The following is an 18,998-nucleotide window of genomic DNA, read 5'->3' on the forward strand; positions in this document are numbered from 1 at the left end:
TTTTAAAAGTATATATATATTATTACTCCTTGCAGTTGAATCTTTTTAAAATTAAATTGACAATTTCATTAATGAGTATAAGCACCTCTTGTGCATAATGAAAACCAAACTCCCACTGATAAAAGATCAGCCCTTACACCAGGCTCCACTGCCGAAATGTTGTGTTTTCTTTCTTCTCTTTTCAGCATGGAATAAACCTATTATTTGCAGCCTTTGCATGCTGACATCACAAATGTTTGTGATGTACTTATACATTAAAATGTACATGAGATTATGAAGTGTTTCTATGCATCCTTCTGTTTTGTAAGAACCTTATCCAATTTCTCAGCAAGCAACTCGAATGGACAGTCATCCATCATAGGGCACACACTGGCACATACACAGACACACACACTTACACCTAGGGCCAGTATTCCCAGAAGCCAAGTCACATACCAGTATATCTTTGGACTGTGGGAGGAAACCCTCACAAACACAGGGAGAACATACAAACTCCATGCACATTGCTCTACAGGGAACCAGTGCTGCAACAATGCTAACCACTGTGCCACCTTGCCTCCCATAATGAAGTATTCAATGCGAAGGTAATGTACAGGAATGTACCTGCCTTGTTCTGAAACTCACAAATATGTTTTGTTTTGGCACTGAGCTTTCTTCCCAAATGTGCATACACATCACAATCTGTATTTAATGATTTGATCATTAATCATTGAAAAACATGACTCATGAGCAATGCACTCCATAGAGGATGTAACACAGATTTCCATATCTTATGCTACTTTGTATCACTTCCCTGTCATCTACATTATATACAGTACAGTAAATGCAATGTTATAATTGTTTTAGTTCCATCTGTGGTACATAATGCAATCAAAGAAAATTAAATGATTTTGTAGAGATGACAGTACCTCAGGTCAATTTAGAGGATATTGGAAGGGCATAGAACAGAATTCCACAGAGTTGCATTCAAAATTATACAAAAATATTTTGGCTAATTATTGCCATTTTTGTGTTAAGAATGACAGTACTAGAACTACAGTATACTGTAACGCAATGGGGGCTCAGGCGGGCGCCCTTGCCGCATTAGGTCAGCCCACCACCGTCGGGGGCTCGAACCCGGGACTCCCGCGTCGCTCAGCAGGGACCCAGCCCGGTGAGCCAAAGAGAGATCTCTCTACAGCCCAGTAGCTGTAGTCCTGCTATCACAGGGAAGGGCGGTGACGTCACCTGCTCTGGTACGCTGGCTCTTACACAGTGCCTGTCGGCCGTAAGCGTTACAATACGATATATCTTGCTGAATGTTGCTGTTGTATCATTTGACAAAGTTTGCTTTAACTTGGAATAATTGTATTTTCGGTATCAGCTGAAACAAGTCTTTGAAGTTCATGGGACCGCTGGTGTTTCTTAAAAGAATCCTGTATCTGTGCATCATTCCATAAATCATCAAAGCTCATTTCTTTTGATACACTGGATTGTAGGAAATGTCTGTATTCTATTTTGCAAGGAGTTTTTATCCAGAATTTCCCTGTTAATTTTCCTGAAACTGTCTTCTGACTGCATTAAAATTATTACCTTTGTCCTTCCTGTTCAATTACCTGTTACAAATCTGGTTTTATATTGTTGGTAATAATGTTGTACAGTAGTTGTGTTGAAAGAAACATGTCTATACTTCTAGATCCTTTAGGTCTAGTATTTTTTAATTATGCAAAGGTGATTTTAATCCTGATGTATTTCTTCCAATTGAGGGTTTTTTCTAAGGTGATTAACGTTTAAGCTTGTTAATTTTGGATGATCAAAGAAAGTTCAAAGATTAGACTATCTCACTTACATACGGTACTAGCTGAATATAAATGTTTTCAAAGCAATCTGTGTTTTCTGCTTTCCAACATTTTTAAATGTTCTTAAGCATATAATCATACTTTAACTTAACAATAAATTTGAATGTTACTATCTTTAACTTTGGCAGCTATCAACAGATATATTTTCTTATCTAAATCCCTTATCTAAAATGTAAAAATAATACATCACGTAAATCTTATACTTATTAGCACCATCGATGATCAGTAGTTGGTAGTCATTTCTATTTTTAAGAAAAGTATAATACAACACATATATTTTAATTTATGTGGGTAGGTGCATCAGCATGAGTAGTCTGCAAAGGAAGTTTCACACCTGAAGAAAGCTTCACAGCCGAAACGTGTTTTCTCTCTTCTATTTTCAGCATGGAATAAACCTATTACTTGTTCCTTATTATAATTGATATTCAACTAATTCAACAACAGTGTGTTATTTAATCAAAAAATTGTTTTATGAATTACAGAATGTGAGGGCGATTCTTAAGCATATTCCAGCTGGAAAAAAGAATAAACTGTTGCTGAGTGTAATGCAGTGTAATGCAGTTGGAGGAAATAACATGTTTATAAATGTTTTTGTTTATGATAAATACCTACAATATGTGCAGCAGATAGCAGTAGTGTCATTGCTTTAAATGAATGTATTATTTTCTTAGAAAAGTCTGAAGGTAAATGAAATCAAAACCTAAATGAAATGTATCAAGAAAATTCATTAAATGGAAAAAAAGAAGCCTGTCAATTCTTATAAATAAACACTTCAACAGCTTTTTAAGATATTCAGTAAACCACTGAATATTTATAGATCACTTAATATACCACCTTTTAAAATATTTTAGAGATGAATCTTCATTTTTCATCAAACTGGCTCTGATTGGCATTGGTGTTTATCCCTATTTGATGTTAAACTGACTTTTAAAATTGTGATATGTAATGTTGTGATGGTTTTTCGAGTTTTAATGTGATGTTTAGGCATCCTCTTAACTAAATTAGGAAATTTCTTTACTTAAAATCTTACATTATTTGAAATGTGCTTATCTTTATTGTGATAATGATCACCTGACTTCATGTCCTCAATCATAGTTTAAAAAGTTGCATATTTTTCTAGGAATACAGTTTTAGACAGTCAAGTATTATAGAAAAAACAGGAAAAGTCTGTTCATCAAAAAAAAGTGGAAGGCAAAAAAAATGCTGAACAGTTTTTCAATACGTTGTCAAAATTAATAGGAAGTTAATGACTGTCTTACACAGTTCATAATTGTGAAATGTTTCTCTATTGCATGTTCCTCTTGAATACACTTTGAGCTCTTGCATTCAAAGGCACATCACAACACTTTAGCTATTCAAGTCCAAACTCACATCAGTCACTGAAATGTCAACCAACAAAGCAAAGAGCAGGAAAACAAAATCTCAAGACAGACGTGTACAAGTCAGAGAATGACACAAACTTTGGATAAATGGTGTTTAAAACTTTCCCTTTCAGGAGCTCTGTTCTGTACAAACCCTGCTGTAACCCTGCTTTGTAGTAAAATTCACAGAGAAATGACAGCCTGTAAGACAAAAGTTTTTGTTTATTGTTTTATTATCATCATCTCATATCATGGAATGCATGCTTAAAGCTTCAGAGCCTGGATGGCCTTCAGGCACCTGCATTAAGATCTCTATCACAAACCATAGCCTACCCACTGATATTTTTAATCAAAATAAGTTATGAGGATAGAAGAAAGCTACAAGAGGGTCTGGAAGGTGAATGAGTTGCTGCAAGCAATTAAAGACCTAAACAGTTAATCATTTTTAAACATATACTAATAGGCATTCATATTTTCTGCTCCTTTCTTAGAAGTAAAAAATCAATTAGGTGTAATGGGACATGTTTTGCAGAATTACTGAAACTGACACGAAAGTGACCCTTTTGATGCCAACCACAAAATTAAAATGATAAAATCTATTATTTTACATAAAGAAATGTCATGCTTAATGAAATGATCTAAATATCTAAATAAAAAGATAGTTCAAGGAACTATGCAGTGCCAGATCCACCAGGCCTGTTTTCATTTATTTTTTAATTCTGATTTTTACAGAGGGATTTTTTAATGTCAGATACAAAACATAAACCTTAAGGCAAGAGACAGTGAGTGATTGAGAAACACCATCTTTACAACAGGTGAGTGACACAAGCAAGAAGAAGTAGAAATTACTGTCATGGGATCCTACTGGGTGCCAGAAAAGGAAACCATCAAGAACCATGTCATTGACTTAAGAGATAAAATGCTGAGGGACAATGAAAACCAAGCATATCAAAAGTGACAGGCTAGGAACCTCTTCAGGAGAGCAAACAAAAAAGACCCCTTTATAAGTTAACATTGCAAGTATTTGCGCTAACTTGTATACAGTATGTATTACAAATATTTATAAGGAGCTCAGTAAGAGACATTTCAAAGTAGTAAACATACCAAAACAATATCATTGCACAATCAAGACAACTTCAAGACAACTTTCCTATTATGAAACCAGTTAAGAAGTCATGTGATTGGATGTATCAAAAAAACATATTTCATTAGGCCATTTTGATCAGTTATTTAAAAAAAAAAGACTTTGAAACCTGCCATAAATCTACACCAGGTGTCTACATTACTAAATCATTTCCTTTAAAGCTAAATCATCTTCAGTACTGAATCTTAATGATTCTCTTTATAATATTATGTTTGATAATAAGTTCAATTCTGATCTCAGCATGTTTGTGCTATTCTAACATTAATATTCTGATAAATTCTATTTTTAAATCTAAATTGAATACTAACATCTAAATAATTCTTTCCATTATTTAGAACATAAATTTTGATTTCAAAAATGATTGGCCAGCAGCCATATCACCCTGCAACTTACAACTGTTGACCCACTGAAGCTAAGCAGTGGTCAGTGCCTGGATGTTAGACCTCCTGGGAAAAACTAAGGCTTGCTGCTGGTATTAGAGGGGCCAGTAGGGGGTACTCACCCTGCGTGAGTAGGACCCTGTGTGGGTCCTAATGCCCCAATATACTAATGGAGACATTATAGTGTAAAATAGGTGCCGTCCTTCAGATGAGATGTAAAACCAAGGTCTCTCACTCTGTTGTCATTTAAAATCTCAGGGTGTTTCTTGAAAAGAGTAGGGGTCTTACCCCGGCATCCTGACCAAATTTCCCTTTGACCTTTACCAATCATGGCCTCCTAATAATCCCCATCTATGAATTGGCTTCATAACTCTGTTCTCCTCTTCACTGGTAGCTGATGTGTGGTGAGTGTACTGGTCAATGCGGGTGCTGTTGCATCATCCACATATTTTAAAACGGACTGTTGTGTTGAATATGCAGCAGACATTCAAAATTTAATTTTAGGAATAAATCATTGTGTTTTTGCAGGGGATGGGGTCTCAGAGAAAAAAAATTTAAACAATATTAGTAGAAAGTTTTGTCATGTTAAAATGAGCAACTTTATGACAGATATACAACCAAATCAGTTAAGAGTCTTACAGAGCAGAAAGGCAGAAAAGAACAGTACAACATATTCAGGATATCCTACTGAAATACTAAAAGAGAAGTATGGACAAAACTATATCTCTGGGTGTTTATTTTTTCTGTTTGGAAGTACACAATAACCTAATGATTAATATGTTCTGTAATATTTCACAGAATTTGTAATGTCCAAAGTATGGACAGTAACCAAATTTTATATTTTCCAGTATCTGAAAGATCACATGTTCTACAACACCACTCAAGCACTATACAGTATACAATATACAGAACATACAACATTCTGAAGCAATTTGTTTTTATTTCTGTAGTTTCAAATAATGTACATTCTACCTTCTCAATAGTACAATTGTTCTCCATTTGAGAGGTATGATTTAACATTGATTCACTGAAGCTTCATAAACACCTAACATGATGTATACAACCTTACTGTACTGTATATTAAATATTTATACTAATGAAAACTATGTAACATGTAAATACTGTTACAAGAATACAATCTCCCCACTCTCTATTAACAGTTCCATCCTTATTTCTGCAGAATATGTCTTTGATAAATTAAAATTGTGAAATATTTTTTCTAGCCTTACATAAAAAATCCATATATTCGTGTTTTTTATTATTTAAACCCTAAAGAAGATAGAGTGTTTGCCTATGTTGGAGGAACATGTTTCTATATGTCAAAATCCTATTGTTTTTTAGCTAATTAATTGACAAAAATTACAAGCATGGTTTTTGTATTTTTTCATTTGTCATCACAATTAGTGTTACATAAAGCTACTTTACCCAATTACCTTGTATTGTTCTGTTGACAACACAGTCTCCAATCATTGACTTTTGTGTTTTTGGGCTGAAAACCTCTCGAATTTGAAAATGGGTCAAGTGTTTTTTTTTTAATTGAGCATAACAGCAAAATTGTTGACATGCCTGAAGCTAACAACTGGGAACTTGAGCCCAAATTGAAGCTAAAGTGAAGCAATAAGAGAAGTAGTAGCAGTCAATCCCAAGCTACTTTATCACTTCATTTGAGTCAAGCCTTTCACAGCCCTTGGCCTTAGGTAAGGCTGTATTTATATTCTCTGTGCCAATAACATTTAAAGATGGGCAAGCTATGAAGAAAATGGGCATGCATTCATTTTTTTCTTGGCTTTAGTCTACATTTTCTAGGTTTGCTTTGGTTTGTTTTTATCTATTGTTGTTAAGTACCAGATTGATAGTCGACAAAAGCTGCTTAGTGCACATCCAAAAATGTAAATTAAGTACATCAAAACAGAAATTAGTTGCGCTGGATGTCATTACAAATTTTGTGCTTTATATCTTGACATTTCAGGCTCATGCTCTCTCCAATATATCTGTCAGGGATTTTCTCTAATACAGAAAGTGTGGTGCAGTAAGTTGGGCTCTTTATCATGGTGCAGCAGGGAAATTATTGATCTCTTCAAAATATAACACACAGGATGAGGAAAAGGCAATATGTGAATGAAATCCCTGAGGTTATTAGGCCATAGGGGGTACCATCAAGACTTCCTCTAGCATGAAAGGATGAAAGCAGTTACTAATCTGCTTGCTATCAGTTGTCATACTAAACCTTTAACCATGTGCTACCCCAGGGCACCTTTTTTGAGGAACTTACAGTAAGTCATTTTTATGATTAACTGTTACTAAATGATATTTAAGCCCTGAAGAAGAGATGCAGAATTTAATAAAAAAGACATAATAATCTTTTCTATTATAAGAAAGATGTTTTTAAAATAACCACTACATAGTAAGGACTGCATAGTAATTCAGTCTTTATTATGTCTTCTGGCTATGCTATTTTGTCGATTAAAGGATGCGTTTAATGTTCAGTCAAATTACCAAAAAAATCTCTATTTGCTACTTGGTTTCATTTAGTTTTCTTGGGAATTTCATTTAATTTATTAAGACTGAGAGAAATAATGTACAATGTTCCTATCATTAGTTAAAGAGGTATGTGCAGGCTCTTTCTTATGGTATAGGAAATATAGTATATTGGCTCAGATATTGATTATGAAATACTCTGGCTGATCAAATTAACTAGATTTCAATGAGCTGGTTATGTAATAAATTAAAATTGTGCTTACTTTGGTCATAGCAAAAAAAAAAGGAGAAAATATATTATATTAACTGAGATAAACGAAAACTATATAAATGAACAATAATTGGAAAAATACAAATACAAAATACAAAACAAAAGAAAGCCATAATAAACATAAGTCAATTTCAAATCTAGGTGGGTTTATAACTTCCAAGACAACATAAATTTGTACAGCATCTTATTTGTGCCACGAATTGCAACTATGTTTGACCTGAAGCTTTTTTATTACTATTTATTTTTTTTCAGTCCTATTACAGGATTAATAATAATTTGTTCTCTTATATTACGCTTAATGAGAATATCCAATCTTCATCACAATTTAGTGATACAAACAAGCACTATCCAAGGAGAATTGGAACAGCATAAATTTGTCCTTTAAAACTTCAAAAAACATTTGCTCCTATATTTCCACTGTGAACTGAAACAGACTTCACTCTAAGTTGGAGTAGAGGCACATCTCTTAATAATGTTGATTCCAGTGAGCTAACTTGCTCCAACCATAGCCTTTTGGTATGCAGTATGTTGAGGACACATAACTCCTCTTTACACAACTTATGTCTTGCATCTCAGCTACAAACTGTGCACAATACTCCAGAAATAGCCTAGTATAGATAACATTATCCAGTCTTTAGATCCCATCCTACATACAGAGCAAAGGCTTTTAGAGTATATGCTAAAAGAGCTGCAGTTAATGTTACATTATTAAGATAATTTAATCAATCAAAGAATCCACAAAAACTTAAATGATTTTAAAATATACTGTACAGTATGATGTGATAAATCCTGCAATGTTTTTACTGTAAAATTGAAGAGGACACATCTGGACTATGACAAGCTTTCTGGTCTACCAGTTTGAGGTACAATGAAAAGCTGAAAGAAAAAGTTTATATCTCCTCATATATTTAAAGACAGGGCTTACTTTTCTGTCTCTCAATAGCAGAGCAGGGGAAACATTTGACTTACTACTACAGTGAAAAATATCCAAACATTGTTGAATAAGTTTTATACACTGTAGGCTGTGATTCGGTCACTCTTATCATTCTTGGGACTGTGGAGATCAGCTTGCTCTGGAAAGGACAGAATGTTAGAATAACAAAACTAAAATAGAAGACAGTACTGTATGCATGCTTTTTTATAAACATAAAAAGTGTCAGCAAGATAAAACAGGACAAAAAACAGCTGTGTTTAAAACGTGCTGAGATGCAGGGATGTGAGGTGAAAAGGGACACAATAGATTAAATATCTCAGGAATAATCTTGATGATGTTGTTGAGGGGGAGAGGATATTTTTGGTAAGAAAGGCTAACTTAGAATCCCCTTCAAATTAGATGATCCGACACCCTGGGGGGGACAATATCTGACAATTCATAGCAAATGATTAACAGAAATTCCAGAGTGACTAAGAAATGGTAAGAGCACTTAGGAGAGTGTTGACAATAGAGAATGTGTGGGAGGGGAGGTTAGATGAGCAAGGTTAGAATGACAGTCCAGTGGCATGCCCATTCATACTGTAGGCTGACATTTTAATGAGTAGTCTGACTCTCAAGGTAGTGCACTGAACTATGAATCAGTCACTGTATTCAATGTTCTTTGTTATTTATTAAAATTAAAATGAACATAATACATTTCAGAATAGTAACCAATCACTATATTTAAAATAAAATGATATTTTATTTTAATAAAATACCAGATAACAAAGCAGGGATTTAACTTTAACTTAATTAAAATGTTTTAATCATTATATTTAACAAAATAGAGGATTGTTGAACTCGAAACTCCAATGTGTAGTACTTCTCAAAAGATTGGAGGAACATTTTTCCCCTGTGTTAGATGCCTTATTTTGTAAGGGTGAGAATACCAATCTCAAAGTGCATTGTAAAAACAATAATTTTAACTTTGATTACATCTATTATTATTATTGTTACAGCTTTAGGTGACTGAGAAGTGTCTCTTAGAATTCAGATAAAGTTTGCTGAGGTCTGGGTTCCTTGAGCAGAAACAATTGTAAAGTTTACCTTGGCATACCTAGGTAAATTGTGGTTTCATGATTGTCAAAGAGGAGTAGAGAAACACACAATATAAGTTCACATTAAGAGCACAGAAAAAGAAAAGAAACAAGCAGACGCAGGGAGGAGAGAGGAGAATCCACAGGAGTTGGGACTTGAAGCTTGCACCAAGCAAGAGGCCCACTTCTTGATCATCCAAAAGAAACTTGACTGGAGCTAAGAATTTGAACCTACTAAAGAGAGAGCATGCTATTCTGTAATTTTAGGGACCCTGGGTTTCCAGGGTAAAAAAATATCCTTAGTTTTCCTTCTTAGGTTGCCTTTTTATGGATAGGGATATAGGCTCCCATTTATTTTGTGGCATCCAGGGTGCAGAGAGAGAGGTTAAACTGCAGGTTGCCTGTGTGGCCTCTGTAGGCATTAAGCATTTAATGCTTAGTAGCTGTCTGGGGTTTTCTGGGTGACCAGAATGTTAGGCCTCTGAAAGGCCTTGTCTGTAAATAGTTCAGGTGGGTACAGTAGCTGTGTCAGCATGCGTAGGCTGCAAAGGAACAAGGAGCAAACTAGCAACTGAAGAAGGTTAAGTGTTGTTGTTTTCTTTCATCTCTTTTCAACATGGAATAACCTATTGCTTGTTTGTAAATACTGTACATAAAGTAACTTGTGTGTTGTATTTTCTGTTGTATGTAGTGTCGTTTCTGTCTTGTAATAGTAATAAATATTTGTTTAACCAAGTGTTCCTGGGTTATTGCACCTCTTACCAAAGTTGTGCCAGAGAACAAAAAATTCACATGCCTCTAAATATACCAGCTGCTCAGATATATTCTGGAGAAATCACTTACAAGTTGAAGGTTAAAAGTATATTTTATAATTTTTCTTATTGACTAAACCACTCGGTCAATTCCCGATTTTCACCATTTTTGTAACCCTCCATTTGTAACAGTATTTTGATTTGTTTTCTGATAAAGCTATTTCTAAAGCATGTGAAAAGTATAGGCAGGCATGGTAGTTCAGAGGTTAGCACTGCTGTCTTGCAGTGCTGGAGCTCTGGGTTCAATTCTGGACCAGGGGTGATATCTGCTTGGAGTTTGTACAGTATGTTCTCCCTGTGGTTGCATGGTTTCCTCTGGGTGTTCCTATTTATACCCTCAGTCCAAAGACATATTGGTAGGTTAATTGGCTTCTGGGTGAGAAGAATGGCCCTGCAGTGAATGTGTTGGTGTCTGGGTGTGCCCTGCGATGGACTAACAAAGTTAACTACTAGTTATATTTTGAAAACCTTGCAAAGACAAAGACCAGGTGGGATACATGAAAATTAAATTAACTGAATTATATTGCCAGGAAAAGGAATCACTCAAACAACATTTTTTTTAATGTTGAGTCACGTGTGACATTCATTCATGACAGTTCACAAATCCTTAAGCTACCAACAATTACAGTATGTACAAACCAGAACAGTCTCCTATCGTCTATAGCCCTTGTGATAACCCCTTTAAATGTCATAAAGGGATCTTTAGAAATAGGTGAGGATCAAACAAACACCCGTGCCTTTCATTTAAAAATTGCACCACAACTAAACACCAAAACAAAAGCTTTCTCTCTTTGAGCTCCTGCCTAAACTTTCCAGACAACAAGCATCTAATCTGCTTACCTTGAACAAACAATTCTGATGTCTCCCCTGAGACTCTTCTCATAAAATTGTTCAAAAGTCAGTTTCTCTCCACATTTCTCATCAATACTAATGTCTTACTCAAACTCTTCAAAAACAAGCCTTTTGAGTTTCTTAAACTCACAATTTTATCTTCTCAAAACTCATGGGTTCCTTCATCTTCTGCCAGTCCTTTTTCCTCCTGTGAAACATACACAGAGGACCCTCGGCCCTCTGCCTTTCAGATGGCAGACATCCACTGGCTGATAAAGGAAGCCTCTGCTTTTTTAACTGTTATCTGACCAATTGCCTTCAAACAACTGGTCAAGTGATTAAGAGCAGCAGTTAATTCCCCCAGAGGTCTCTGGGGAATTTGGTCCCATCAGGGCTGCTCTCATACCATTCTTATGTTCATTCAACTAAATTCTAATATTACTATAGTTTTATTATTTTATTTATTTACCTTTACATATATATATATATGTTTATTAATACATAAAGTCACCTACTCACTACACTTGTAACACCAACTGGGTTAGTTTGTGTTGGTGTTTAAAGAATTGCCTCAAGTGAATGATCCATTAAGCAGAAAAGAAAATTAGGACATTTCCCAATCAGAAACCATGGTTCAACAACGACATTTGCAATAAAATAAAAGATAGATCCACCGTGTTCAAATCAGGGGAGAAAGAGCTGTACAGGGAATTACGGTATTCATTAGAGAAAGCCATAAAACGCGCTAAATGGAGCTACAGAGTGCGGCTTGAAAAGCAGTGGGCTGACACTTGGAGGCTGAGGCAGGGATTACAGTCAATCACAGGCTACAAGGGCTGCAACTAGGAGATTGACACGAACAACACATCCCTGCCAGATGAGCTGAACCATTTCTATGCCCGCTTTGATGCTCTGAACACGGACACTGCTGAGAAGACCCCAAGTGTACAGGGCGAGTTTGTTCTGAAACTCTCAGAGCACGACGTGCAGAAGACTCTGAGTAGGGTGAAAATCCGTAAGGCTACAGGGCCTGATGGGATACCACCCCGCGTCCTTAGGACATGTGCAGCCCAGCTGACCACAGTGTTTACGGTCACCTCTAACTCCTCCCGTCTCAGTCCATTGTCTCTACCTGCTTAAAAAAACACGATTGTTCCACTCCCAAAAAAGGCAAAAGTGGCGTGCCTGAACAATTACTGCCCAGTTGCATTAACATCTGTGGTGATGAAATGCCTGGAGAAGCTGGTGTTGTCACACATCAACTCCTCCATCACAGAGTCCCTGGACCCCTTGCAGTTCACCTACCAGAACAATAGATCAGTTGATGATGCTGTCTCCTTGGCTCTACATACAGCCTTGGAACACCTGGACACTAAGAACTCATTTGTGAGAGTGCTGTTTGTGGACTACAGTTCAGCATTCAATTCCATCATACCCAGTGAACTGGTGACAAAGCTCAGGGGATTAGGTCTGTGGAACTCTGTCTGCAACTGGCTGCTGGACTTTCTAATCGAGAGACCACAGGTGATGCGGATAGGTAATATAACATCAAAACCACTCACCCTGAGAACTGGAACCCCACAAGGCTGCTGTCTGAGTCCAAGGTTGTACTCCCTTTTCACTTACGACTGCACAGCAAGACACAGCAACAACTGCATCATTAAGTTTGCAGATGACACCACAATAATAGGCCTGATCAGCGATGATGATGAGTCCACTTACAGGGATGAAGTCATACAGCTGCTTAGGTGGTGTCATAGCAATAACCTGGACTTGAACGCAAATAAAATGAAAGAGCTTATAGTGGACTTTCGGAGACACAGGCCACTCACTCACAGCCCACTCAGTATTGATGGAACGGAAGTGGAAACAGTCACCAGCTTTAGGTTTTTGGGAATTCACATTTCTAATGATCTAACCTGGACTGTGTACATGGACTCTATCTTGAAAAAGGCTCACCAGTGCCTTTATTTCTTGAGGTGCCTCAAACAATGGGGGGTGCCAGTACCTGTGTTGGTGAACTTCTACTGCTGCACCATTGAGAGCATCCTCACCAACGGGATCACCGTGTGGTATAGCAACGCCTCTTCTCAAGAAAGAAAGGCACTGCAGAGAATGGTGAATGTGGCCCAGAAGATCATCGGCTGTGGTCTCACCGAGATTAAACAGCTCTATGTGGACCGCTGCCATGGTAGAATTCTGGCCATCACAGAGGACAGTCACCACCCCGGGCATGAGTTCTTCACCCCACTGCCCTCAGGCAAGAGATACAGAAGCATACGGACACTTACCACTAGATTCTTCAATAGCTTCTATCCACAAGCAGTGCTTTTGGTAAACACATTTAGCCATGCCCCTCGGACCACACCTATACCATCTACCTCATTATGATTTATTAATTGTACATCTCCAGTCATTGTTAACATGTCTGCATTGTTTACATTCAAACTGTTTACTTGTTAGCTTGTACATTGTCTACTGTTTGTATATTGTCTTGATGCACCGTCTGCACTTTGTGTTTTTACACTTGTTTTAAAAATTGAGAGACTTTCCGTAAATAAGATTTCCATTGTACCAGTACATGTACCGGTTACATATGGCAATAAAGTTCAAGTTCAAGTTCAAATAACCCAAACTCTACCAAATCAATGCATATGTGTGGTAAATTAAATTTAAATATATCATTTTCTCAGATTCTTTTTCTTTGGAATTCAAATATTTGGATTTAAAAATAATTACTCCTAGAACACATTCAGTATGTGAGAACTCAATATTCTTCTTTATTGCACAGGCAAAAATAGCAACAGCAAATAAGGGTTTCTTTTCATGAAGCTCATGTGTGAAGTACAGCTCTGCCCGTGCCAAGATACAATCACCTCTCTCTATCCACACAGTAGAGAAATGTGCCATGCCGCTATCCCAAAAGGCCAGGCATCTCACTGCAGGACAGTGCAGAGCAATCCAGCTTCCAAGGGGGAAACACCATTTTCTATAAAAGGCTATGTGCCAAATGATCCCTGTAGCACAGAGCAGCATGACTATCTCAGAAATCTGAATACAGTCCAGTATTGTTGCATAACTTCATTTCATACTATTGGTATTATTTTTTTTTGTTACCTTGAGCAATTCCCCATTAGAACTCAAGTTCAATCAATTATATATTATATATTATATATTATATATTATATATTATATATTATGCAGTATATAATATATGCAGTTCGATCTGTAGTTACAGGCACCCTACAAGCTATACAGCCAGATCAAGCACCAAACCTGCTACCCAGGAGCAGGGGACTGGAAAACTCATTACATATTATGAATCCTGTTACGTAGAAAACAACAAGTAAAATTCTTATTAAAAGGCAGACTAAAGAAGAAACTTATTATACTGAAAAGGTTTTTGGTTTACGTCCTCCCTGAAATTCATATGAAATTGCAGCAAAATTCAAGTAAAGCAGACCTGTAATTAGGGCTATGACTTGGAACTTAGGTTCATAGACTAGAATATAGAGCCCACTATTTTTTTAGAAATCATGTCAGCAACATTTTATTTCTTTTTCATTCAACTGCCTCGTTAGATTTCTATTTTTTTTTTGCCAATGTCTTTTGAATCTTACACAAAAGGAGATTTAGATTTGCTTCTAATATAATTTTTAAGAACTTCAATAAATTACTTAGCAGAGGCAATCCATGGGTAATATTAAAGGTCAGTTTAACATAGCGTATCCCAGTTGGTTTCGCTGTGGTGGGTAAGACAAGCTGAGAATTTAATGGAATGGACATTACTGTAATTTACAAGAATGAAAGCAGGAACCCTCTTTATTTTTATCATAAACAGCTAGGACAAGAAAATCACAGTGGAATATGCTTGACTGAAAAGTCATGTTGCTAGTTTTACAGAACATTCTGAAAATTTTGTTTCTGATCATTGAAAATATTTTATAATGTGCATCAGGAACTATCTTCTCTCCAGTAACAGTCTCTTGTGGATATTTACTTTTTGCAATAACCTAAAGTCTGAAAATTTTCAGCTTATTCCTAATTTCCTATTACGTTTGTATATATAATGAAAGGAACGATCTGTCATACTCACTGACATTATTTTATTTAAAAGTTTTTAAAAATCTAAATAAAAACCTTTTCTTTTGCACCTCATAATTCCCTTTTCTTAAGCTAGTGAATGTAGTCAGAAAAAAAACATAAAAATAATAAGACATTTAGGCAAATACATTTTTCATGTATTTTGCAAGGTTTATGTCTGGAAAAGCTTCTTAAATAGGTTATTTTCCAGACATAAACCTTGCAAAATACACAAAAAGTATAATTGTATTAATTTTTTTTAAAGAGAAAAATATATTTATTTTGTAGATCAGTAAGTACATACTGTATAGTAATACTAATAGACTATACTATTACAATACAATATTTCTTTATTTCCTTCAAAAACTTAATTTAAAAAATCTGATTGACAACACACTCTGTATCATACAGTACATGGAACATTACAAGCACTTACAGTCCATCTAGGCCCTTGATTCTCCAACTGTGGTACACGTAGCGCCCCCAGATAGTACGCCAGATGACCCTGGAAATTTGTTGTGTGCACTGAAAAATTGGGACGGGTTTTCTTATTTTCTATTGTAATAAAATGAGTTAATGTGTCAAATACGCAGCCTATGTACTACGATACAGTGCAAGCTAATACTTGAGTTGACACAAGAGCTACTATGTAATTCTATACCATTGTATAGTAATACGTGCTATTATAATAATACGTGGCCAATTGTATTTTAAATCTCCAACAAATACGGAGGTAGGAGAATGTGTGTGATTTTGGAACAATGCCAATCTTGTGAGCACAGGAAAGCATGACAGGTAACAAAAAAATATTTAAGGATTGTTCTAGGTTAATTTAAGAAAAATACACTGAGCATCTCTGTGTTTTGCTCCCATTCTCATGAAATAAAAACGTCTTTTAACTTCTGAGACGGACTCCTGAAATGGAACAGGGTGAAAATGCAAGCTTGTGGATTGCTAAAGCAGGTAAGCTCCACACTATTTGTGAAGAACTTTGTTTACTGTTGGCAAAAGAGCTGACACGTACTGTATTACAGTATGTGTGGAGAAAAAGCCACTAAACAGCTCAACCCACTGCCCCTTTCGAATGACACAGTCACTCGTAGAATTATTGATGTGGCAGATGATGTCAAAAGTACACTGATGGAGCACGTTAAGATGAGCAGATGCTTTTCACTGCAATTAGATGAGTCTGTAGATGCTGTTGATTAATCCAATTTGCTTGTTTATGTTAGATAACCTGTAAGTTTGAGGACACTTCCCATGAGGACTTTCTGTTCTGTAAGCCACTACCAACAAGAACTACAGGAGAGCACATATTTCAGCTTCGGAATGAATTTATCGAAGAGAATGGCATCGACTGGATAAAATGCGTCGGAGTTTGCACAGACGGAGCTAGAGTGATAACAGGCACGAATTAGAGAGGTTATTCCAGATATGAAGTGGACGCATTGCAGCATGCACCGCGAGGCCTTGGCAGTCAAGAAAATGCTTGAGGATTTAAAATCTGTTAGACTCTGCTGTCAAAGTTGTGAATTGTATCAAGGGTCAACCAATGAATTTACATCACCTTTGCTTGACTAAACAGGCTCACCCCTCTCACTGAAATGTTAAGTGCTTAGTGCTATTTTTATTATATGTGTACGTGAGTGTGTACGTGCACGCGCTCATGTTGGTCATTGAAATTTTCTGTGGTTCCTATGAGAAGAGGACTTGTAGGTGGTACTTGGATGCTTTGGTTTGATCAGGTGTGGTACTTGGTCCAAAAAGTTTGAGAACCACTGGTCTAGGCAATGAAAAAAACAAGAAATAATGAATAATGACTTTGAGAACCTTCTTTTGATCATGTTCATACTGGCTGTAAGCTATAGACTATAATCATTGATAGTTTAAAAAGAGAAAATTTAATTTAATACTGTTCATTTATCACAAGTAGATACATTTAAATGCATAACATCAGACATTTTAATGTAATAATGTAATCTTTTGGGAATGTGCTAACCTGTTTCACTTCAATAGTAAGGGAAACCTTTGCCCTATACACTAAGTCTCACAGGCTGAATATAGCTCAGAGTAGAATATACAGGAAACAGTATTTCATCACATTACCAAAAACAATCACAGGTTCATCCAAATACACAACACCTAACACTTAGCATAATGTTAATTCTACTATTCTACTATACTGTCAGAGAGACTCCAGTGAGACGCCTTGTGAAACACAAGTAATACAACCATCTGTCTCTTTTTGACAGTTTTTGTCATTTAAAAATAATTTTAATAATGATAATTTCTTATACTTATATACTGTACATAGCGCTTTTCTGGACACTCCACTCAAAGAGCTTTACAGATAATGGAGACTCCTTTCCACCGCCACCAATGTGCAGCCCCACCTGGATGATGCGACGGCAGAGATAGTGTGCCAGTACACTCACCACACATCAGGTATCAGTAGGAAGGAGAACAAAGTGATGAAGCCAGTTCATAGAATTGGGGATTATAAGGAAACCATGATTGGTTAAAGCCAATGGAAAATTTGGCCAGGACACTGGAGATACACCCCTAAATTTTTCGAGAAACATCCTGGAATTTTTAATGACCACAGAGAGTCAAGGGTGCATTTTTTTGTATCATCCGAAGGACAACACCTTTTTACAGTAGTGTCCCTGTATCTGTACTGGGGCATTAGGAGCCACACAGACTGCAGGGTGTCCCACTAAAACGTCTTCCAGCAGCAACCTTAGCTTCTCTAGAATGTCTCCCATCGAGCTACTGGCTAGACTCACACCTGCGTAGCTTCAGTGGGTTGCCAGTTATGAGTTGCAGGGTGATATAACTTGCAGGTTATAAGTTGCAGGGTGATTTTATGCGGACAGATTACAGAACATTTTTATATGCCTGCCATTAACTTTCAAATGGGAAATCTTCTACATAAAGTTTTAGCCTGCACTACAAAGACATCACATGTTAATTTCATGACAGGATAAAATCTTGCCTAATCAGTAACTGCAAAGACCAGTGTCTTTGGAATGGAGCTTACAATTCTGCCCAGCAAACCCCGCACCACCTAATAAAAAAAGGCCAGACTCCTCTAGCCTTTTACTTAAAGAGAAAAAAATGGAAAATGCAAACTTGTGCTGTTTTTCATTCTATATTAAAAACATGCATACAAAAATGTGGCTGTAGTCAGTGGTTTGTAAGCAGCTACTGGTTGTAAATGTCAGAGAGGTTTCCAATAATACAGTGGTGAAATAAAATATATCCCATGCCTCACTACTTCACTTTCTGTTTTATTGTATGAGCACAGTTTACATAAATTCTGTTAATTAGTCTTACATTTGGGCATACTCAATTGGTATTGCTAACTGCCCCGAGGGTATTTGGTATGGATACTGCTGACAGCATCAATGTCTTCTCTTATATTTTTATATATATTTTTAGATTTCCCTGGACCAAACTGACAATAATCATATATAATATTTATGTATTTCTTTTTGAATTATGTGGAATTACTGCAAATCTCTATGCACAATTCTTAAACTTTTAAATGGTATTTACAATATATAAAATGAAGTTATGTATGCACTGGCTAACAGTAGGATTGATAAAAGTTTCTGATTGAATACCCCCCCCAGTAGCAGGGACACATCTAAAACCTCCTTATCCAAGCACAAGGTTGCAAAGCCAGTGGAATGTGAATCAGTTCAGGCATTCCATGCTGAATGCTCAATTGCTTGACAAACATATTCTTTACATCTCACTTGGCATGACTCAGCTATTTCTGAAGATA

At 36.3% G+C, this 18,998-nt stretch overlaps 1 protein-coding gene across 4 annotated transcripts in view; it reads right to left on the reverse strand.

The window, feature by feature from the left end:
• The window catches only part of negr1 (neuronal growth regulator 1), a 533,948-nt gene that overhangs the window by 42,323 nt on the left and 472,627 nt on the right, over positions 1-18,998 (reverse strand). For 2 of the 4 annotated variants that reach the window (XM_088598879.1, XM_088598881.1), the window contains one exon: positions 5,299-8,545. The exons of the other annotated variants lie outside the window; for them this stretch is intronic. In XM_088598879.1, coding sequence (XP_088455005.1) covers positions 8,481-8,545 — 65 coding nt within the window. In that variant the 3' untranslated portion in view covers positions 5,299-8,480. Of the gene's footprint in view, positions 1-5,298; positions 8,546-18,998 lie in introns of those variants that run through there. 4 annotated transcript variants of the gene reach the window in all.

The sequence above is a fragment of the Lepisosteus platostomus genome, chromosome 11, assembly GCF_059453375.1.
Source record: "Lepisosteus platostomus isolate fLepPlt1 chromosome 11, fLepPlt1.hap1, whole genome shotgun sequence".
Lineage (NCBI taxonomy): Eukaryota > Metazoa > Chordata > Actinopteri > Semionotiformes > Lepisosteidae > Lepisosteus > Lepisosteus platostomus.